We start from the raw sequence: 22,722 nt of genomic DNA on the forward strand, positions 1-22,722 counted from the left end.
AAAAAAAAAAAGACCTTGCATATGCTTATATGTAATCTAAACTACTTTTCATATTACTAATTAATTTTATAGTAGAACCTCAACTTCTTTCATTTTTATTATATTAATTGATTACAAAGGACAAATTATATATACTAAAACCCAGTTGGTTTCTGGCACTGTTCAGCAATAGTGTCTGGACGGATCTGCCCCTGGCTTCTTTGTTTTCTTCCGTTTCTCTCCCTTGCTTCGTGCGTTGGAGAGACCCTTACTGTTATCCTTCTTTTCTTCGGGATTCTTTCACTCTTTGGCCACGTGTTGATCATCCTGGGTATCTTTTTTTTCCATTCTGACTCCCTCTTTTATTTTACTTTTTGTGTAGCCATCCGACTCTCTCTTCGATTCCAGCGTTTTATCCTTACCTAATCCACACTGGCAGCAATGGTACATGCATTTCCACCAAAAATAATTAAAAAAACCTTACCTCATCACACCTGGCAGCAATGATGCATGCCTTGCCACCAAAATATAATTAAAAAAACAAAAATCTGGAACATGTTTGCCCCTGTTTGATGCCAGCTTGCCCATTGCTTTTCTTCTTTTGCACAGGCTTCCCATGCGTTCTCCACTATTTTGCCACGCGTCGATCATCGTGGATAAGTTCTCTTCAATTGCATCTCTCCAAATCTCCTTCAGTTTCCAGTTGCTTTCCTTTTCTCAACCTTTGGTTGCCGATCTTCTCATCTTTCTCATTTTTCTCAGCCAAATCATTTGTGCAAATTTCTTGCGTTTAAAACCCTTGGAAAAATAAATAGTTGCTGCATCTTCCGTTTAAAATCCCTGGGTCAGTACTGATTTTGTTGGTTTTTGGATTTTATCAGGGTGGATTTGTTATCTCCAAGGTCCACCTCTGTTTGGTGGTGAGTTTTTTTAACCTTTAAAGTATTGCTGTTTTAATTTTTATTTTTGTAGTTTTCCATGTTCAAGTGGGATTTTTGTATGAATTTTTTTCCTTCTTAATTCTGGGTGTTTTCTTTATATTGTTAGATCTGATGTCTGGGTGTATGATTTGTTTGTGTTTTTTGTTTCAGAACACGATGCTCTATGTTTTTTGGAATTTAGTTTTTGTAATTTTTGGTGTTTTGTTTATATCCTTGGAACTGTCGTCTGGTTGTTTGATTTGCATCTCTTTTTTTGTTTCAGGACACTTTGCTCTTCGTTTTTTGGGGCTTCAATGTGCACCTTCGAAGCCGTTTATGCTCAAGGTAAATAATTTCAGTTTTTTCCTTTTAGCATTTTCTGCAACAAATTTATTTTTTATTTTTTTAATATTGTGAAGTTGTGTTTTCTATAGTGTGAAAGTCGAATATGTGGGAATTTTATATATATATATATATATTTTAGATTTTGGTGTCTTTTAGGGTTTTATTCTGGAGCTTGCAAGCCATTTTTGGGTCAAGTATATACTTTATCTCTTTGCTGTTAAATTTATTTTTTATTTGGGTTTTTTGGTTGTTTGTGGTTTCAATTTTTCCCTGAAAATTTAAAAAGAGAGGAATGGTCATGATTAATTTTTCCATATTGAATCTCAAATTATCAGTGTATAGATACAAAAAATGATTTCAATGTATGTAGGCAAGATAAAATTTCTATGTCAAATGGTGAAGTATCACGGCTTGGTTTCCAGTTTTAATGTTCTTTTTATGTGTTGTCTTTGCTTTCATAAATTGATACCTTATTGTTGATAAAACTGATTTGGTTTTGCAGACCATAATTTTTAAGCAACAAAATTAAGCTGAAAATTAAATTGAGGTATGAATGCTTCCACTTATTCAAGTTATTCAATTGATATTTTCCTTTATTGGATTTTATTTTTGAATGTTGTTTGATAAAACTAATTTGGTTTTGTAGATTAAGATTTTTAAGCGAGAAATTCAATTGAAATTGTAATGAATTTGCAAATTTGTCAAGTATATCTTACATTCGTGGTTCCATATTCACTTTACCCATAACTATTGAATTTTCTCTCTTGACTGGATGGATTTTTATAGTTTTCAGGATCTACAGTTGTAATGCCTTTGATGGATAAAACAGAGGACCCCGCTAATCTTATAGAGCTTCTTTAGCATCGTAAGTTAAAATTGCATATCATTTTTTTTGTTTCATGGAATTCATTATGTTTAATAGCATACCAATTATGTGATAACAATTGTTATCTTAGCAGTTTCTAACAATTTGTAAAGTACGGATAAATGTGTAGAAGTTCGAATTGTACATATGAAAGTTTCATCTATTATACTCTTTTACTAATTTTTGTTACACAATCAATCATTCACAGGTAATGCTATTCAGAGTGGTTCAAAGAATTTCAAGAGCCTCATTCATTCAATTGATGCTCTTCATGTAAAAATTCTTTCAATAAGTTCAAACATCTTTCGATGTAGATAACATTAACATTCTGTAACAATATATATTATAGTTTTGAAACATTTTTTTCATACGATTTTTAATCCCGCAGCAACGCGCGGGCAATAGTTCTAGTTATTATATACTAAAACTCAAAATCCCCTGGTACTGTTCTAGAGCAGTAAAATGGCGAAACAGCCCCTCAAAATTTTTCGTCCTCTCCATTTTGGTGTTGCCTTTCTACAGTAACAAGACCGTTTTGCCCTTATGGTTCTACGTGTCTTTCATCACTGGGTGCTTTGGCTTCGGTTGTTCAAGATATTTCTTTCCGTTTTCCTCTCTTGCATACCTCGAGTTAGTTCGTTTGTCGCCGCCTATTTCTCTTCGCCTGGGATTCTATTTTCTGTCGTTGTGCTGCTTCGTTGATTTTGTTGTTCTTCGATTACTTATCAGAATTGTTAATTTCGGCCTTTTTTTTGGTTCGATTGGAATTATTTTTTGGCTGATTTGATCACTGTTTGCAAGTAAGTGTTGTATGTTTCTCACCGAACTAGGTTTCAATTTTCTACGTTTTCTTAGATGGTTTTTTAGAATATCTGATGTGGTTTGGTTTTTGGTTTCAGAAATTTGTACCAATTTGGTTTCGATTGGAATTTCTGGGCTCATCTAATCCAACATTTCCAGGTGAGAAAGTTGCTTAAATTTTGATCTTTATTGAACTCAGGTAAGCTTCTTCAGTATTTCAGATTGATTTGAAGGAATTTTTTGCCCAGAAAAGCTAGGGTTTTCTGGTAAGTTTTTCAAGTCTTACATCTTGGGGGTTTTGTTTTGTTCAAATATGGGGTTTTGTGATTTTGGATTTATAAATGGATTGAAATTTCTTTTTTTTTTTTTTATTTCACCTCCCACTCAGAACCTGATACTCGGTGACCTTTAGAGCAGTTTCATTCTCTCTTCTTCTCCGACCATGGTTGCTGATCCACAGGGCATCCAGGTGAGTTTGATATTGGCCATATTTTTTAGCTTTGTCAATGCATCTAATTTATTTTTTTGGATTGGTGGTTTTCAATTTGGGGATGAATATTGTGTTTAAAGCACATGTCGTTCTGACCTTTTCGTTTATGAGGAACAAACACGCTTGCTTATTTAAGAGCCAAACTGTTTAAGTTGCTGAAGGTGCTGACCAAGTGGTGTTAAAAAGGTCTTCCATTATAATTCCTGCCTGATTAATTTTATTCCATCTTGAGATTGGATGTCCTGTTGTAATGTCCATGAGATTGAGTCAAAAGCTCCACCATTTCAAATTATTTCCCATGTAAATATTGAGAAGAAAAGAAAACAAGTTTGAAATTTTGTTGTAATAATTGGTGAGAAAATGATATTAGAAAGTGTGTAATTTGGGAGAGAGGTCGCAGTTGGTAGGAATAAAAGGAGATAAAAAGATTAAACTTGATGATATTTACAGTGTAAAAAAAGAGTTGGTTTTGCTTACAAATGAGGAACTTAGTCCACTGGTGTCAAATGCAGTAAAAATGTTTTTGATGGGAATTAGCAAAATGGTTAGGCTAAATCTTGAGAAAATTTGAATTTTTTTTGGTATTTGGCAGACATTTTTAAGTGATTTTTATGGATTTTTTTTATTGTTGCTGCATTTACGGATCATTTGATGAGTATGAAGGGTAGAAGTTGCTTAGAACCAGTTCAAGCTCTAATCATTTAGCAATCAAATATCCTCAGTCATAGGTTTGGGCCTTACCTTCTGTATTTTAATGTTTGTTTTATACCATTTCCTACATTGTTTTGTTGTTTTAGGTTGTAGATGAAATGTAAAGTGTTATTTATTCCAAGTAAAATTAAAAAGGAAACTAGGTCCCCTTCAAAATGCATGGAATAAGCCTATGGGTTTTAACTTGGTTCTTAAATTATTTTTTCAGTGATAAAATCAATTATCAATGTTTACATCATTTGTCAAGTGATAAATAAGTTGACATATTATATTTATTACTTAACTTTTGTTATTAAATTGTGAGTTTGACTGTACAAATCCTTCATTAATCTTTCTTTTATGTGGAGGCCAAATCACAGGAAGTTTTACCCTTTTTTATGGATTATTTGAAGTCTTTTATGCAAATTGCAAGTTATTTTTACTTTATTTGATATTTAACATTCTAAATTACATTTAAACACAGGTACAATGTAACCTTCTTTCTTGAAGATGAGACCGATAATGAGCCAACTACAATGTCTCACAAAAAAAAAAAAAAAAAATCATAAGACCTCTTTTTATCAGTGGCAAAAAAAGGTTACACCCTACTAAATAATATATTTTCCTATATTTAATCTTTTGTAACAGTATTTTATACCTTGGAAACATAATTTTTCATATGATTCTTAATCCCGCAGCAACGCGCGGGCAATGTTTTCTAGTTATTCTCTAGAATTACTCTTGTCGCTGTCTTTGATTTTTCATGCAAACTCATCGTCTATATCAAAGATATGTGGTTAGTATTTTCTTTGTGTACATGTTTCGTGGAAAGTTAGTTTTAAAGTATCGTTGCACTCAACTTCATACATTGTCTTTGAACAAGAAAAACAAACTTCATACTTTGTCAATACATTGACTTTGCAGTCAGCTACCAGAGCTATTGCTATCTTACTAATCTTACCAGTTCAAACCCCTTTGGATATTGGTAGTAAGAGTAATGCTAGACAGGCTAAATGTTTAAACTATATTTGTGAATTAAATAAGTGTTATTGACTCACTAATAAGAAATAAATATGTTAATCAATACCTTAGGTAATAATCAAATCATCAACACTCACATCATTTAGTTACAAAATTTAGTTTAAAAATTTAGTCTCCCTAACATTATCCTTGATCATAAATGTAATTCCAAATGATCGTACTGATGAAATTGGGGTTCCATCGTAAAACCAATTAGCAATATAGAGAGTAGCCTAAAACCATATAAGCACATGGCAAACTTGTCCCCTCACCGATGTGGGACAACTCTCAACACGTCCCCGCACGTGTGACCGATTTTCAAGCCTAACACATGGACAACACAATAGGGTGACGTGGAACGCGTGTGGCCGTTGGGCTTCACACGTGTGACAACCTGCTCTGATACCATGATGAAATTGGGGTTCCACCATAAAATCAATTGACAATATAGGGAATAGCCCAAGACCATATAAGCACATAGCAAACTTGTCCTCTCACCGATGTGAGACAACTCTCAACACGTACGACTTAGATGGATTTTGAAATGTAGTTTTCCACCTTTATTTTTTTTTGCTTTTCAGCTAAAAGGATTCTTGAGACTGACATAACTCTTTATTTCGATATCTGACAATGAAAATTGATAGAACTTCCCTGAGTTTGTCTATCGTAAATCATTTTGATATTTCTGTGAAAAATTTATCAAATATCCTCGTCAAGTTGTCATTTAAACGACTACGTCACCACCATTTTAACGGTGTTTTTGGGAAACTTGTTAGCTTTCTTTGAGATATTTCTGACCGTACTTTCAGAGAATGTCAAGGGAAGCTCCTCCTCTGCCGTCTCTCTTTGATCAGACCAGCCTGTGAAACCACTCTCAGTTTTTGAGTTTCGCCTGCTAGATTCCTCAAGTAAGCTCTCATCGTGTATTTCTCCGTACAAGTGTTTCAATATGAAAAGGGCAGTATCATAATCCCTCCAATAGTTTCTGCACAACAAGACTCAGTTAAGTTTTCAAATGAAAATGAGGAACATTCTGGTTGCAGATAAAGGCAAGAAGAGCTGAATTAATATGGTCGTTAAACAATTGCAAGAAAAATCTCAACAACTAAATAAACAAATATGGCTTAGGCATACACGACAATTTGCATCAACAGTTTACAGTAGTAATAGTTCACTTGATAAACAAATGATGGATAACAATTCCAATTACAAGTATGAGGAAACATTTGAAGTGAGTACGTACGTATGTGCTCCAATTGCAGAAAGATACGGATGTTCAAATGTCTTATCCTGCATGATCAACAAAAAATCTCACTGAGGAATCAAAGAAATGAGCTGGTACTAATGGCGTAAGGTCAGTAATTGTTACGTGTCTAACTGAGTAAAAGTAACAAGGCTATAAGGCAAGCAGTTGCAGGGCATATTTTTGAAAGCAAAATAAATGAGACTCAGGCATGCACAGGTACGAGTGTGCACAATGTCTCTGTTTGTATGTCTACGTCTATGTCTACGTGGAGTGAATGAGGTGGTGGGCATATCTACGCACTTGAAGCACATGATCAATCCGCCCTTCTTCACTTCCTGTTACTCTTTCCATCATACGAGAACCATATGATCTCTCTTCCATTTCTGGGGCTGTTTCTGCTCCTTCTGCCATGTAACAAAATTAACAAAAATAAGAAATATGCAGGAGCTTTATGAAAGATGTGACGGAAAAGACACTGTATTGAATTACGTTTTCATATTTAGGGCCTAGGGTCGTTTATACTTCCAAACCCCATACTGTTCCTTCTTTTTTCTATATGAAAACAAGATCACTACAGAGGACCACTTTTGTTAAAAATTTGTTCTCAGATATCTGTATCATTAAGAAGAGGAGGATACAGAGTAAGGGATCAAAAGACAAAATCTACTACCTTCTAGGCTTTCTGCATTTCTTGACTGGCAAACTGTCAGCACTTTAATCTGTGTTCAAACATATAACAAAATCTTGATATTAGAATAATTTCTAACATGATATAGGAACCAAAGCATGGAGGGTTTCAAACCACCCATCCTTGCAGAGTCTCATATTACGATTTTTTTTTTTTTTTTTTTTTTTGTCGCAACTTATAAATAACCTATAAGTTGACACTCAACCTTGAAACTTAAAAAACTAATTTGGACAGAGAGAGGGGATTCACATATGCAAAGTTCAAAACCCTAGTTTACTTAAAGTGTATCTTAACATATATACAATTACTATAGACGCAGCTGATATGCGCCTATAACAGATTAGAAAGTTATATCAACTTCTAGGAGTCTAACCATGCCCACCTTTACGAAGTTTAGACGATCCATCATTGCTTGAGAACAAGCAGCTAAATCTTCAGTAAATTCCTGCATCACATAGCAGTGCACGAGTGTAAGAGAGGGAGAGAGAGAGAGAGAGAGAGAGAGAGAACGCGTGCATGCGTGTGTGTGTGGGTGGGGGAGGGGGGAAGAGATAGAGCTGAGGTAGGCGATCCACAATCATGTATGTTAAAAATGCTTTACCTGAAATCCAATATGCAACCTCTTTCCACCTTTGTGATAGGGTATGATAACAGGTCGCTTGCTGAGGTATTCTTTACACACAAGTGGTTCTATTCTGCATTTCAATATGAAAAAAGTTCTATCATGTGCTGTGCTCCTAGATCAACAAACAAGAGAACACTAAAAGATAAAGCAATACGAGCAATAAACATAAAGTTGTATATATAAGAATTTCCAGATGATATCATTCAATATTTTGCACTTTCAGCAAACTAAGTGGAATCTATTCAACAAAAGGTATCATGTCATGCACTGTACGAACCACATCCCTCAGAGAAATGATGCGGTAATGCTTCAACTTAAATTGGATTTCATATTAAATACTAGCATCACGAGAGCTGGATTGCAACAGACCTATATGCAACGGGATCAAAGGGGTGAAATATATTGAACATCTGCCGACAAGCTGGCATCTCCTCACTTATATTTTCCTCTTCCCAATATTCTGTCCCCTTTCCTGAAAATGAAATGATACAGTAAATTAAATTCAGATTTAGGCCTCACATCAAAAGTAAAAACAAGAATATCTGAAAATACATCTCCTGGCAGATCTTAAATTTATTGAAGAAGGAAAGATATACAAAGTGAGTAAATAAATGCACAAAACAACAAAACACCTTAAACACGGATCCCCACCAGCATACCGATATGCAGTAGAAAAATGACATGTATCATTTCAATTACAGAAAAAACCCACTCAGTAGAATCAGCGCAGATGTCACAAAACACCAATAGACATGGTAACAAAACAAAATTGTTTTTAAAGAGCCCAATATAACTGGACACAGCACGCATGTGCCTTGAAATTGTATAAGCATACAAGAGCATCAAAAGATCCTTCATAGAGAAAATTTAGGAATTTGGGTGATCCAACTGCAAAGAATGAAAAACATCAACATGCAAAGCATATTAAGACATAGTCATCGATCATTACCAATCCCAATACGAATATTACGAAGGGCAAGAAAAACCCCAAGGGGTGATCCAACTGCAAAGAATGTATCAACCTGAAATATGAAGATTTACAATTAATGAGTAGCGAAATCCAAAACAAACTATATCTCCTGTTTGCATTCATAGAAATATGAAAGAATCCAATCCGGATTTTTTTAGATGCAAAAATTCAAAATTTTAATTTTGCAAATGCTACTGTCAAAAATGGAAGAATGATATACAACAAATGGACAACTTTCTTGCACCTTGAACTCAAGTTTTGTGTATGTGATATAAGGGGTATAATTCTTGGGTGAACCATCTTGTGCAACAGGCAATTCCACAGAAATGGGTTGCTTTGCCACAGTTGCAGGAACCTCTTCATTTTCTGTTCAGATTATATATACAGACGCATAAGAGCTCATTTTATACACTGAAAACAAGAAATTAAATGAAAAAAAAAACAATTAAATCCACATATCATAGAGCACCTTGATGCAATCCTGGACTATGATCTCTATCACCACATTTGGCTTCCAATTCTGATATTTTGGACTTGAGTGAATCAATCTGAAAATAGAGAATTCATTGAATATATACATTTTATATAAATGGTGCCCACAAAAGGCTAGGCAGAACAGCCTATCCAATTATATATTCTCACCTCTTCCCTCAGCAATTTGACTACTTGGTCTTTATTGCTCGTTTCTTCGCATACTTTTTCTACCACATCATCAGCACCATCAACCCGGACTCCACAGTTTATGGTTTTGGTTTCATCCAACCCATCGCATTTAAGCATGTCATTTGATTTACAAACTGATTCATTAACATATTTATCACCATGTGGTTGTTTCGAGTCCATAGACCTTGCAACAAACTCATTAGAATCTGATGTGTTGCGACCAACAACATTCGAGGCATCTTCAGCATTTCCATCCTCATGTATCAAAAGATTTGGTTGTGCACTCATATTGCCGTCATGAATTGAACCCATTGTGTCAACAGTTTGATTGTTTACAAAGGCAATTGCATCTCCCAAATTAGTTGGAGTGTCGTACGTAGATTGATTATCAGGAGAAGATTCTCCATCTCTAGCATGTTCTTTGAACGCCCAATCCATTGGAAATGGGGAGGACAAATTCTCCTGATGACAAAGGATATCATAGGAGAGGACACTTCCCAAAGAATGACCATATATGGAAACCTATACGGATGTGAGATGAAAGCACTCAATTTAAATATAATCTTATATGGACAAAGTGTGACTAAAGAAAATAGTAAAACACTTTTTAACCGCATACCTTTCCATCATAACCTGGATTCCTCCGAAGAAATTTCAAATATAACCGATTTAATTGGTTGGATACCTATTGGGAAAAATTGTGTGCAAGTAAGATGCCATTCACATCCAAGAATGCAAAAGAATTGGAAAAGTGAAATCATACCAACATTATCATAAAAGTAGACACAGAAATTTAAAGAATAAGTATGCACTACCGAGTTGATGATGTCCTGACAATATATGGGACTCATGTAGTATAACACATCATGAACAGTTGCACTCAGCATGACACGTAAACCCTTAACACCATCTAAAGTACATTTTTCGACTGCAGTTTCACCACTAAGCTTCAAACCTTTTCTCCACTGAAATCAAAATATCAATCAGTTTGTAAAAGCAATGAAGAAAAAAAAAAAAAAAAAAAAAAGAGGAAAGTAAAGTTAGGATAGAATTGCATATTAAAGGCACAAAAGAAAAATGAGGAATGAAAATGAGAAGATGATGAAGAAATGAAACCAAATTATTTGTTTGAAAAGGAAACATATAAATCCAAAATGACATTAAACAGAGGCACGCAAAATATCAGAACAGAATGCAGCACATACCGCAACAAATCAGCCACCTTAGCTAATTTTTCTTCATATAAAGAAGTATTGTCATATCATGGTATCTCCGAGTGATCGCCAAATTCAAATTCATGTTTCTAAAATCTCCATGATATTTCAAATTACACATTCCATGGAAGTGAGGAGCCTAACAAGCTTTAATGTAAGAAGATTTTCATTTCCTATTCTTTTGACAAGAAACAGATTTTTTATTAACGGGAAGACTAACAAAAAGTTGACAAGGAATCCACCGACAAAGATTAAATCTAAAATACTAGACCAGACCTCTTAAATAGAAGTAATTTAAATAGACCAGACCATCAAGGTAAGGAGATGATTAGCAAGTCATATTTAAGGAAAAGAAGATGACCACGAAATAATTTTACTCTAGGAAACGAGTGTTCACTCATATTTAAGGAGAAGAATGGTGATCATCATTATGATAGACAACCACATCCAACACAGTGGGTACTCTCTTACCTCCCTGTTTATAATACTCAAACAACACAAGTTAGTCTCACAAGCATCACAGGAGCGGTGATCCATTTTATTTCATATAGTAAGAAACAGAAGAGTTTTGCGATAATTAAAAAAAAACCAAGTAGAAAGAAAATGGGATGAACAGCATACCAAAGAGATTGCTTACCTGGCATGGGATAAAAAGAACCCTTTTAGAATCACGTTGGTGTGAAGTAAGGTGTGTTTCGGCAAGACTTGCTGTTATAAGGTGAAAATTAGCAACATCATCAACTAAATTTGATTTCTCCAATCTTTGACCAATTCCATGAACCATGAACACAAGGTGTCGAACAGGAACCTAAATCAAATATGCAACGTCAATCTTATCACTTTCAAAAAAAATCAAATATGCAACACATCTTATCACTTTCAAAAAAATCAAAAACTTAAATGAAAGGAAATCTTACTGCTGCAAACAGACGGTTATTGGAAAACAACAATTATGGACTCTGGAGAATCTCACACATAAGTTTTGGATGAATTAGATTTTGGTTTCTTTCAGTTACGCCAGTTATATATCAGAGCAACCACCCTTCACTTTCCTAGCAAAATTATTATCATACATTTGTCACCTTGAAACTGAGTATCGAAACCAAAAAGGTATAGATTAACCTTCAAAAAATCTAAAAGGCAAAAGGCAGGATTTATCCTAAAAGCATGGGCCACAAGATCTTCTAGTTCGTGAACGGCCTTAGAGATTGACATTATAAAGAACTTGTTACCAACTAGTCAACTAAACTATTTCTCAGCCTGACAATTTCCTTCGACAAGGGTTCTTGGTAGGTAGCTTCAACAACACAACCTACCCAACAAGAAAACCCTTCGACTTCATAACAAGAATCCAAGTCAGGCAGGCAAGGTATCCATTCTCCCAGCTCTGTTCATAACTATAGATTACTAAGAGCTGGAAGAAGACATTGGGCATGGAAGAACACGCATATATTGGTACAAGTTGTATGAAGGAAGGAATATATGAAAATAATAAGTACAAAATGAAAAGCAACATTTTTATTTGATATGTTAAAATGCATACCTGCGAGCAATAATCATCCATTTCCTCCTCCTTCTGCTGGCGCAATTCATTCTATAATAGAAAATGATTGTGATAAAGATGATAATTTATTCTTTTTTGTTTGATTTTAATGCTCAAACAAGACTTTCTTATGCTGAAAATAAATGAAATTCTCATGTTAGAAATTATAACAGAACACGACAAATAAGACAACTCTGGGGTGAAGCAGACGTACGGTTAAGAAACCAATGACAATTGTTTAAGTGCTAACACTTGAGATTTGAACGTAACTGCCCAACCAAACCAAACCATCGAGACATGCAATGGCACATGAAACCTACTATCATTGTAGCAACTAATTGTTCCTGTTGTTTTTGTTGTCCTTTCCCTTTCCTCTTGTTACCATTATTACACCTAAAAGACTATGATAAAAATTAAAATCTAGGAGCAAAATACCACGTGTACCTTGCTTAAATGGTTTCAGTAAAGCTGAGAAGTAAGTTTCTTTTTCTGTTTAAAAGTTTAAAATTATCTGAAATTTACAAATACACCAACTAGTGACTAGATGCAGACTTCCACCAAACTTCAGATCATCCTTTTCCATCTTCAAACATCCATTAGAATCCAAAGCATTGACACCATCAGATTAAGATGATATGACGGAAAAGTTCACATAGCAACAAGTGTAATTTCACGAGTACCAAAAAGAAACAACAAATCCGGCATCAATGACAAACTTGCTTAAATAAATTCCAAAAATTTGACTCACCACAAATATCCGAAAAAGGTAAAATGTTGAAAAAAAAAGGTACTGAAGGCAGTGTCAGAACTTATCCCATCAAAGAATTTATTAAATAGATACCTGTGTGGGTTTCGGAGAGTGCGATGCGGAATATCCACGCCTTAATTTCATGCCATTTCCACCTAAAGTAATGACACTAGAAAAACCAGAAGCATCTATATTTAGCCAAGCCTCCCAAGTGTTATCTTCTCCTGTGAAAAGCGCATGCAGTCCCTAAAAGTACATCCCCAGGATGTGTTTAAGAATACAATAATAAAATTATAAAATGTCTTTTCCAAATAGCAATACACATACAGGTGTAGAGCCTTGCAATTCAACTCGAGCTGCAAAAAGTCCAGAGGGCTGAAACGTTCTCCGGTGCCAAACCTGGAGAGAAAAAGTCCAACTTCACCAACATGTGCTTATACCGTGTATACCAAAAGAGATTTAGAACATGAGTCCAAACAGAAGAGCACATGTACAAGAGGCAGACTGAACAAGTCTTAAAAATCATTCCATAAATCTAAATTTTGGTATGTTTTGAACATAAAAACAATCCTCTGAATCAACATAAAGTAAGGGGAGTTATCACACTTTCTGACACATAGAATCTGGATAAGGGTTACCAATTAGACAATGATCAGAATATGCATACACTCCAACTAATCAGAAACATGATTGTTTAAAGTCACCCATATTAATACTGAAGCTAACCTGATTACGATATGCAACCTCTAATTGTTCAGAAACATCTTCACGAAGTGGGAGCCAATCAGCCCCTTTACGAGCAAACCAGTGACCTCTTAACACACGTCGGTTTTCTCCATCCCAATAGACAGGGAAAGAATGCCGCTTCACTAAATCTACCTGCAGTAATTACATGACTATGTCAACTCAAATCAATCATGCCTTTATCCAGAAAATAGTTGGAGTCGGTTCATTTCACTTGATACACTTCAAACTAGTAACCAACGAAGTATCTTACGACATCATGAGATTTTTACTGAAAATTACACAAAATTTTCCCTGCATCAACTCAAATGGATTCATCAACAACGACTACTTAAGAGAACATCAAGAAAGACTTGCCAACGCATGCAAAGGAGTTGATTGGTACTGGATAGCTACAGTTTCAGGCCCACATGTAGTTCTGTACTCTTTACACTGACAATGAAAACCTTGAAAAAAGAAGGCTTACCTCATAAAGCCCTCCCTTAACAGGGACACCAACTCTTTCTTCATCCACTTGATCTAACTCAACCGATCGACCCCTCTCTATAGAAAATGAACTCTGCCGCTGAGCCACGTTCTTACTTGAACTAGGCCGCTCTTTCGGGCCTTCGCTACATTCTGCGTACTCCTTCCACCAACAAGAAAGCAACTCTTCCTCCCTCTGCATGCATGCAAATCCAACCCTCAAGTAATTAAACCAATTCAAACACAAATAACGCAACTTTATCACTTAACAAACCAAACCCACCTGTAAAAACGATGCCTCAATTGCTAGAGAGTCCCTCATACCGAACCGAAAATACTCCCCTTTCCCCACCATCTCACTCTTTGGGACTGAAGCAGCCATCTCTGCACCATCACAGAAGCAGAAAATTGCCAATTGTGAATTGAGAAGTAAAAACGCACACTAGAACTCAAAACTTCAATGCTCTTGAGATTCGAATTACCCTTCTCCGCCAATGGGACTTTGCAAAAGTACCACCGGACATCGCCGCCGTCGGACGGGCTTCTAGTCTGAGCCAAATACTTCTGGTGCCCCTTACACTGTTCAATCTCATCCTCCAATCTCGCGATATTACTCGGCGTGTTCTTCAGCAAATCCGGAAACGTTTCTTCCGCCACACGCTTCGCCCCCGAATCCGCCATGCCCAACTCCAAAGCTCTCACCTCTTTTCAAATCCCCAACTCAAGACTCCCCTTTTTCAATTCATCCCAAAACCCTAATCGCCTGCGCCGGAAACGCTATCAGAAACAGCGGTAGTGGGCAGGGATTTTCGAGTGGAATTGGGAATTTGAGAATTTGTAGGAGCCGGAGGAGCGCGAGGAAGTGGAATGCAAAACCGAAATGGTTGCTCCAATTTCAAAGTGGGCATGTGGAAAAATCATGACCGAGAAGGTGCGGAGGGAGGGAGAGGGGGTTGTTGTTCGGAAGAAGAACGACCGTTCGGTCGGTGTTGAATGGCAGGTGGATTGCAATTTGCAACGACTGCACCACCGTTACAAATGGCGGTTGCGTGCCTTTCTCTTTCTTTCCTGTATTTTTTTTTTCATATTTTTTACTCGATTTCTCTTTCGGCAATAAAGCCCAGTGATGGGCCCTTTGGCAAGTATTGAATTGGACTTATTGGCCCAGTATTTTTTTATTTTTTCTTATTTCTTGCTTCTCTCTCAAGTCTACTTGCTAAAGTTAATTACGTCGCTTTAGTGAACCTTTCGTGATCACAGGGTACATACTTGTATTCATCCAATTCAATTGCATTCACCATCAATTATGTTAACTTTTATAACTGATGTCATTGTTATTCTAAATTCACAATTTCATTTTTTTTTTTTTTTTTTGGTAAAGATCATGAAATGTTGCCACACCCGATGAGCAGGACTAATCTCCATTTGAGGTTCGGCTTACCTCTGGCTACAAAGTGCTTTCAGTTGGTTTTGACCCCTGCCAGAAAGGCAGCAAGAAGTCTGCCAACTTAAGCTGGCAATTTGCCACTCGCACCACACCCTGTGGTTACACGCTCTTAAAAGTTAAGGAGAATGGACTTGAGACATGAAAATTTTGAGGCATGAAACAACCGCTAAACTTCGTACGACACTTTTGTGATTAAATCTTCTTTCTCTTGAGCCAGAATACCCAAGTAAAACTAAGAATGAGAGTTTGAACTAATACAATAGTGATTCGAGTCATAACCGTTAGGTTCTCAATTTTTTCACTTACAACTCTAACCAATTTTAATACATTAATACTCTAACTGGTAACATGAGTCTCATTACCTTCCTATCGCATCTCTTCCTATGTTTCCCCCAACTAGAACAAAATTAATTAAATTGAACCGAAATTCTCCCATTTTTCTAAATTATTGTAACAGTTTCGAATCTCCTCATTCTCCTTAATAATAATAAATTAAAAAATAAATAAATTGAGCCGAAAACAAACCAATACACGTTGTTATGATGCAAAATACTAAAGAGCTTAAATTATTATACCAAACTGTTGTGTCTGATGCAAGGTTCTAAAAGACGCTAGGTGCTAGTTGGGCAGTGGGTTGGAGCCTAGCACCTAGACGGAATAGGCGGATTTAAGTAAATCTATTATATTTCATGTAAAGAAGTGTTTGTTTATACTTAAAATATATATAATTTCATCATAAACTACAAAATAGAATGAATATATATTATGAAGTATTGGAACATAATGAAAACATGGGAACAAGTCTATAATGTGTGTTCATTTAAGTATTCAACATGTCTCTTATAATTTATTGAAAAAAATTAAAATTCAAAATAAAAGTTATCTATTTTCTGTCTAAGTGAACTGCAACCTAAACATGTCTAGGCGGAACCTCAGCAGGTTTTAACGTCCCTTCTTAATTTTCAAAAGCCTAAATATTAATTGGGACGGTGACTAACAGCCTAGCGCCCAAGTGGAGATTTTTAAAACAGTGGTCTGATGTAACAAGTAATGTATACATACTATACCATATCAATAATGAATATATTTTTAATAACGAGCAAAGCGGACCGAACCAAACGGTAAAATAAAGAGGGCCTAACAGCCCATGGGTAAAGTATTGAAAAGGGCCCAACAGGCCCAATGTACCCTAACCCTAAAAATTGATTTGGGTGGGTCATGTTAAAATATCTAAGGGCCCCACTCTATATAAGGACACGCAGACACAGTCGTATCCGTTCCGATCAACTCCCTCCATAGCTCCCACCCACTCAAAACTCTAACCCTCACATTCATCCCAAACCCTAGATTCGCCAAAACCCAACCGGACTAATCAAGTGCCTTATGGCGGAGGAGGAGGTTGTGGTAACCGCGGAGAGCCCTAGGCCGTCGGATCACAAGCGGAAGCTCGAGGATTTGGAGCCTAAAGCAGCACCGGAAATAGTTGAGCTCGACTCCGACGGTCCCGATGACGCGAATGCAGAGCTTGATTGCACCGAAGAAGTTGATGTATCGCCGTCCGATGAATCAGAAGCGAAGAGGCCTCGCCTTGATGACAAGCCCGAAGGAATAAGTAATTTTGCCGTTGATTTTGAATTATAGGGTTTTTCTCATCTCTTTTGGGTGTGAATTTGTTGCGAGTTATTCTTGTTTTTAGCTGACATTCGTTGTTTATTTATTTATTTAGTAATTAGGTCTCTATTTTTGCTATTTTTTAGATTATAATATTTTTTGAGTAAAATATAGTCAGAATTTGTAAAGGGAGGTAATTTAGGGCTCGTTTGGATGTACTTTTAAAATGGATGAAAGCGTTTTTAGAAAAAATATTTTTGGATTTCAAAATCACTGCGCTTTATGCAAGAAGCATCAACACTTTTAAGTGGTTTTTCAGGATTTACTTGTATTTTTACTAAGGATTATTTCCAAAAATATTTTCACCAAAAACGCTTTCAGTTATTTTAAAAGCACATCCAAACAAGCTCTTAATTGTTCTTGAGAATTGGTTTGCAAAAAAAAAAAAGGATTTTTGTGCCTATTTTTTTTAATGTGGCATCTTCCTTGATGATAACAGCTAGTGAGAATGGCCACCAAGAGGAGAAGGTAGATGAGCCCGAAAAGGAGAATGAGGATCAGCCAAGTGTAGATAGCAGTGACTTGGAGGTCCCCCAACCTGCATCTGTGGAAGTTACCGAAGCAGTGATCGACGAGCAAAAGTCTGAAGTTAATGAACCACAGAATGGCATGAATGGTGAGCCGAGTGACACCCAAAATCATGCTGAGAATTCAGTGGTGGAAAAAGCGGAGGAACCCCCTCAAGGGGAGTCTCAACCACACTATGTAGAGGAACCTCAGCAAGGTGATGCTTACTCTGCGCAACAAGAACAGCCTTCTGTGAGTGAGACTATGACACACAAAATGGAGGTTCCTAATAATAAGGTCTGCTGCTTATATTCATATCATGTAACTGGGAGCTCTGAGCTCCAGTTGGTTCAAATTCCACCTATGACTTATTCAAAATTCATTTGTAAATATTAGCTGGAAAGAAAAAAGTGGCCTAAAGTATTGTATAAAAATATGTGCAGGTTGGGGTTTTAATTGGCAAGTCGGGGGATACTATACGGTACTTGCAATACAATTCTGGAGCAAAGATTCAAATCACAAGGGATTCCGATGCAGATCCATATTCTGCAAGCAGGCCAGTGGAGATAATAGGAACTTTGGATAATATAAGCAAAGCAGAGAAACTGATAAATGCCGTTATTGCCGAGGTTTTTTGCTCTTGCTGACTTTCTTGTTCTGCTTTCCAAGAGTCGTTTGTACTTTCACAATTGGAGTCTAGAGTGTTTTTTTTTTTTCAAGCTGAATAAGGTTTACGCTTTTTTTTTCAGGCTGATGCAGGGGGTTCTCCTTCTTTGGTTGCTAGAGGCGTTGCTACTGCACTGGCTGTTGCAGCAGCAGAACAAATTCAGATTCAAGTTCCGAATGAGAAGGTGATTGCCTTGTCTTCAATGTTTACATGACATGTGCCTTTGCATTCCATAATACTTTATAAAAGTCCAAACTTTTCTTCTGCCAGGTTGGTTTGATAATTGGCAGAGGTGGGGAGACCATTAAAGGTCTGCAGACCCGATCAGGGGCACGCATCCAGGTAGTTGATATTGTATGCCTTGCCTTTATGCACGGGAACAGAATGGTGCGCTTTTTTCTTACTGCAATGTGTCCTTACTGGCCGAACCTTTTTCCTGTCATTTAGTTGATACCCCAACATCTTCCGGAGGGGGATGAATCTAAAGAAAGGACCGTCCGAGTTACTGGTGATAAGAAGCAGATTGAAGTTGCAAGAGAATTGATAAAGGAAGTTATGAATCAGGTTATTTTTTGACCTACTCCTTGAAATATTTTTCTTTTGGGTTTTTAATTTGTGATTGCTTATACAGAGGTTTTTACTTTTGTGGTTATTATATTTTGTGTGAGCAGTATTGTGGTTGCTACTGTGGTTTCTTCTGCATTGGACCATTGTCACTGTATGCTGGTTGAGTTGTTTTGTTTCTTATACCTATTTCTGATCTCATACACTGAGTCATATTCTATGCTACAATGATTGGATAGTGTGTAAAAGCATGAGCTTTATGTGTAGCTTGGTGCATTTCTTTTTTAATTCTATTTGAAGTGTGCCTGCTTAATGGCTGTCCCCACTTAGTTGATATGTCGTCAAACATATCCTATGCTCGTCAAGATTTAAGATAGAGATAGACAAGTGTTCTTATTTAGATGTCTTGAGTAAAAATGAACTGAGGTATTTGGATGTTTTGATTCTTGTCTATTGTTTTTTAAGACGCCGATAAACAAGTACAATTATATATTTATATTGTGTGACCTATTCAATTGTCAAGTAGTTTTCTCAGAAGGCCGGTTAAATAGAAATTCTGTATATTTTGACATTGAGCAACATAATTTTATGGTTATGTTATGATTAGATGTCCAATGAAATATATTTGCATGCCTGTGACAACTTTTGGTCCATTTGAGGAAAGAATTATTACCATATTTTTCCATGGGAATGAGAGCATGACCTTTTGCCCCCAAGAGTTTGCAATATTGATGAATGAACCATGCCAACGTCACTTAATTGCTGTTAGGAAGATCATGTATTCAATCAAAGATGCCGGTTGCCATGATTTATTTGTGTTGAAGGTGCCGATTTCGAATTGGTTGGCTTTAAAAATGCAGATTTGGCTATTGCATTTTCCATGGGGTCAGCATTGCCTAGACAACCACTATTCACTGTCATCCACCGAAGAAAGGTATCAGGCATTTAATTTCGCGATTGCAGGATGTTTATAGTTGGTAAGATTGCTTTGAGATCTGAAAGTTGAAAATCCTAATTCAGTAAGACTATATTGCATTAGCCTTAGTGCTCATAAGCACCTCCAGTATTCTATGCATGACACGTCCCTGGAAAAGAAATTGATATTCCTGGTGACTTGATGATTAAAAAGAATCTGTATGAAACCCATAGTCTAAGAGTTAGCGTTTGATGCTATGCTGATGCACTCAAACATGTGGTACAGGTCTTCTGATATGCATCAATTAAGGTATAGGCATTTCTTAGGCTGGGGTCAATTCTATAATAAAACATTATCGTACGTCTATTCCTTGTTACCCATTTGAATCAACTTGATCTGATGCTGAAGCATGTAGCACACATACGTCACGTAGAATTAACATACTTCTCAAAGAGTTGAAATCAACATGATGTTTCTTGCTTGATACTTTGAATGCCTGATGTGCCTGTAATTCAATTTTGTGGCTTTGCTAGAAATTCATTCTTCATTGCATTTTAGATGATGCCTTAAAAATTTGGAGTCATCAATTTCGGCTAATTTTCTTTGCCGCATATTTACTGGAGAGAACAAAAAAAGAAAGGGCAGTCAGTACTCTAAAGCAGTGAGAGAATTTTAGCAGCACTTGGTTATCTCTGCTATTTGAGTTTGGAAGGATTGTTATAGGGTTAACTCAAGCATATAAAACCAGATTTGTGACTATTGCATTAGATATCTACTTTGTGTTGTATCCGAGTACGGCGAGTAGTTTACTTTTTGACTGGGAAATGATACATGGATGACTTTGCTGAAGGGGTTGCAGTGGGTTTGAACTTTCTAGACATTTACAGAGGCACCTGGACATGAGTTTGATTCTTAGCATGTCAACATATATATTTTTTGTTTGTTTGATAAGACAGGGACTGTGATAGCCGGATAAATATAGAAATATGCTGAGTATATTTTTTGTTGAACATACTTTCAACGAGTTTGATGGCCTACTATTTATTTTAGCAACCCTTTAAAGTAGTTTGTATCATTTAGGGAACAGTTGTCTGCTATGTGTAGTCTCAGACATTATTTTCTGGTATGGTTTGTTAATGGCAATTTCACATTGTATCTCTTGCTATAGTAGCCCATGTTCCTTGTATCCATTCGTCGCATTCAGTCAAGACAATGCACAGGAGCCCCTCAAGTTTTAAGAACGCGAGATGTGGCTAGAAGAGCAACTTCTGTATTTATTTTCTTAATTAATTGTAGATTTGTTGTTTATATGTACTAATTAATGCATTTTGTGATTTGATTTGAATAGACTGTGAGGCCATCACCTCTCTCCAGTGGTTTTAATCATCAGGGTTATCATCCCCATGGACCAGGTGGTTCTCAATGGGGTCCGCGAGGGCCTCATCTACCTCAGCCATCTTCGTATGATTATCCGCAACGAGGACCTTATCCATCCCATAATCCTCAGTACCCTCCTGCTTATGGGGGTTATCCTCAACATATGGGTCCAAGAAGTGGCTATGGTTCTGGTTGGGAGCAAAGGCCACCTTCTAGCATGCCACATGGTGGTGGTTATAATTACTATGGTGGACAAGTAGCTGATGCTCCATTATCTGCCCAACATTCTGCTCCCGTTCCTTCTCATGCTCCTGGCCCGTCTCCTAACCCTGCAATGGGTGCACCGTCCCAGGCAAATTACAATTATGGGCAGCCACATGGTCCAGATTATGGTCATCCGGCACCTTATTCCCAGGCTGCACCTCCTCAGCATAACTATGGGCATGGATACGAAGAACCAAAATATGATAATCATGCTCCAACACAGCACCCCTATGGAGGATATGCACCTTCGCAGCAATATCCACAAACTGGAGCTCATCCAGGTCCACAGCAACATTATGGCAAGCCCCCACCATACGGCATGCAATCACAAGCTCCTACTCCTCAGTCTTATGGCCCTCCCAGGGCTAATCAACCAGGAGATGCGGTTTATCAGGGTTCTGCACCACCTCAATCATACGGTCCGAATGTTCTAGCTCAACAGTCATATCCATATGCATCCAGTGGACCTGCTCAGCAGATGTATCCTGCGTATGGTTCTGCACCAGCTGCTGATGGGTACAGTCACCCACCACCCGCTTCTGGCTCGGGTTATCCACAACAAGGCGGGCAACCTGTTAGCTATGGCCAGCCTGGTGCACAGCAGGCAGCTGGCGGCTATGGACAGGCAGCTCCTACTGCAGGGTACGCACAATACCCATCTTCTCAACAAGGTTACGCCGAGCAGGCTGCTCCAAATGCAGCAGGTTACGGGTACCAGGGGTCTCAAGACCCTGGATATGGAGCCGCCCCTGCAGCATCATATGGTGCACCAGCAGCTGCGCAGCCAGGTTATGCTCAACCGGCAGCTCAACAAAATTATGATCAGTCAATCCCCCAGTCCGCCGGTTATGGAGCTGCACCAGCAGCTGCATCAGCTGGTTATGGGAAGACGGTGTCCCCTCAGCCTGGTTATCCCCAGTACGACTCGAGCCAAATGTATGCTGCTGCACCTCGTTGAATATTTTAGACTAAACTTGTTTCTTTTGTCATAATTTCATGTTGTTGTTTGATGCCAGACTCCTTTTCCCAGTCGTAGTTAGGCCTAATCAGACTGGTTCGCCGAACTTTTGCGCTTACTGTGTTTCTATTGATGTAATGCAGCGCTAATGCTTTATTAAATTGTGAACCTTAACGAGGAATGAGAACGAAAATCGTCCCTGTATGTGAATTTCTTTTTCATTAATTTTTCACGAGTCCTTTTGCTCGAAATGCTTTTATAGTAAGCATGTTGAAATTTTTTCTACAAATTCAAGTGCTTTTTGAAGTACTTTGTAGGTGTTTCTTCAAAAAGCG

The 22,722-nt window shown here is 37.1% G+C and overlaps 2 protein-coding genes and 1 long non-coding RNA gene across 6 annotated transcripts; 2 read left to right on the top strand and 1 right to left on the bottom strand.

The window, feature by feature from the left end:
- The first annotated feature begins 552 nt into the window (after nucleotides 1–552).
- LOC137736774 (uncharacterized) lies at nucleotides 553–4,720 on the top strand. Of its 2 annotated transcripts, XR_011068796.1 has the most exons (7): nucleotides 553–899; nucleotides 1,183–1,244; nucleotides 1,747–1,791; nucleotides 2,031–2,909; nucleotides 3,009–3,176; nucleotides 3,299–4,128; nucleotides 4,575–4,720. It is a non-coding gene; the product is annotated as an uncharacterized lncRNA (long non-coding RNA). The 2 variants fall into 2 exon arrangements; XR_011068793.1 differs by having other exon boundaries at nucleotides 3,299–4,720.
- Nucleotides 4,721–4,854: 134 nt separating this feature from the next.
- On the bottom strand, nucleotides 4,855–15,063 carry LOC137736760 (phospholipase SGR2-like). Of its 2 annotated transcripts, none has more exons than XM_068476030.1 (21): nucleotides 14,499–15,063; nucleotides 14,300–14,400; nucleotides 14,018–14,212; nucleotides 13,534–13,686; nucleotides 13,135–13,206; nucleotides 12,901–13,053; nucleotides 12,060–12,110; nucleotides 11,154–11,324; nucleotides 10,118–10,267; nucleotides 9,922–9,987; nucleotides 9,282–9,824; nucleotides 9,109–9,187; nucleotides 8,884–9,005; nucleotides 8,619–8,691; nucleotides 8,039–8,141; nucleotides 7,646–7,739; nucleotides 7,427–7,489; nucleotides 7,027–7,075; nucleotides 6,657–6,757; nucleotides 6,354–6,400; nucleotides 4,855–6,095 (listed from the first exon to the last, which is right to left on the bottom strand). In XM_068476030.1, the coding sequence occupies exons 1-21, from the start codon at nucleotides 14,695–14,697 to the stop codon at nucleotides 5,843–5,845; spliced, it is 2,838 nt and encodes a 945-aa protein (XP_068332131.1). In that variant the 5' UTR covers nucleotides 14,698–15,063; the 3' UTR covers nucleotides 4,855–5,842. The 2 variants fall into 2 exon arrangements, with proteins under 2 accessions (XP_068332131.1, XP_068332123.1); XM_068476022.1 differs by having other exon boundaries at nucleotides 6,657–6,760.
- A 1,682-nt stretch (nucleotides 15,064–16,745) lies between these two features.
- LOC137732745 (uncharacterized) lies at nucleotides 16,746–22,619 on the top strand. Of its 2 annotated transcripts, none has more exons than XM_068472025.1 (7): nucleotides 16,746–17,075; nucleotides 17,574–17,938; nucleotides 18,085–18,270; nucleotides 18,391–18,492; nucleotides 18,579–18,653; nucleotides 18,756–18,872; nucleotides 21,137–22,619. In XM_068472025.1, the coding sequence occupies exons 1-7, from the start codon at nucleotides 16,847–16,849 to the stop codon at nucleotides 22,385–22,387; spliced, it is 2,325 nt and encodes a 774-aa protein (XP_068328126.1). In that variant the 5' UTR covers nucleotides 16,746–16,846; the 3' UTR covers nucleotides 22,388–22,619. The 2 variants fall into 2 exon arrangements, with proteins under 2 accessions (XP_068328126.1, XP_068328132.1); XM_068472031.1 differs by having other exon boundaries at nucleotides 18,579–18,650.
- The last annotated feature ends 103 nt before the right edge of the window (nucleotides 22,620–22,722 follow it).

Source organism: Pyrus communis, chromosome 1 (genome assembly GCF_963583255.1).
Source record: "Pyrus communis chromosome 1, drPyrComm1.1, whole genome shotgun sequence".
In the NCBI taxonomy this organism is placed as follows: Eukaryota; Viridiplantae; Streptophyta; class Magnoliopsida; order Rosales; family Rosaceae; genus Pyrus; species Pyrus communis.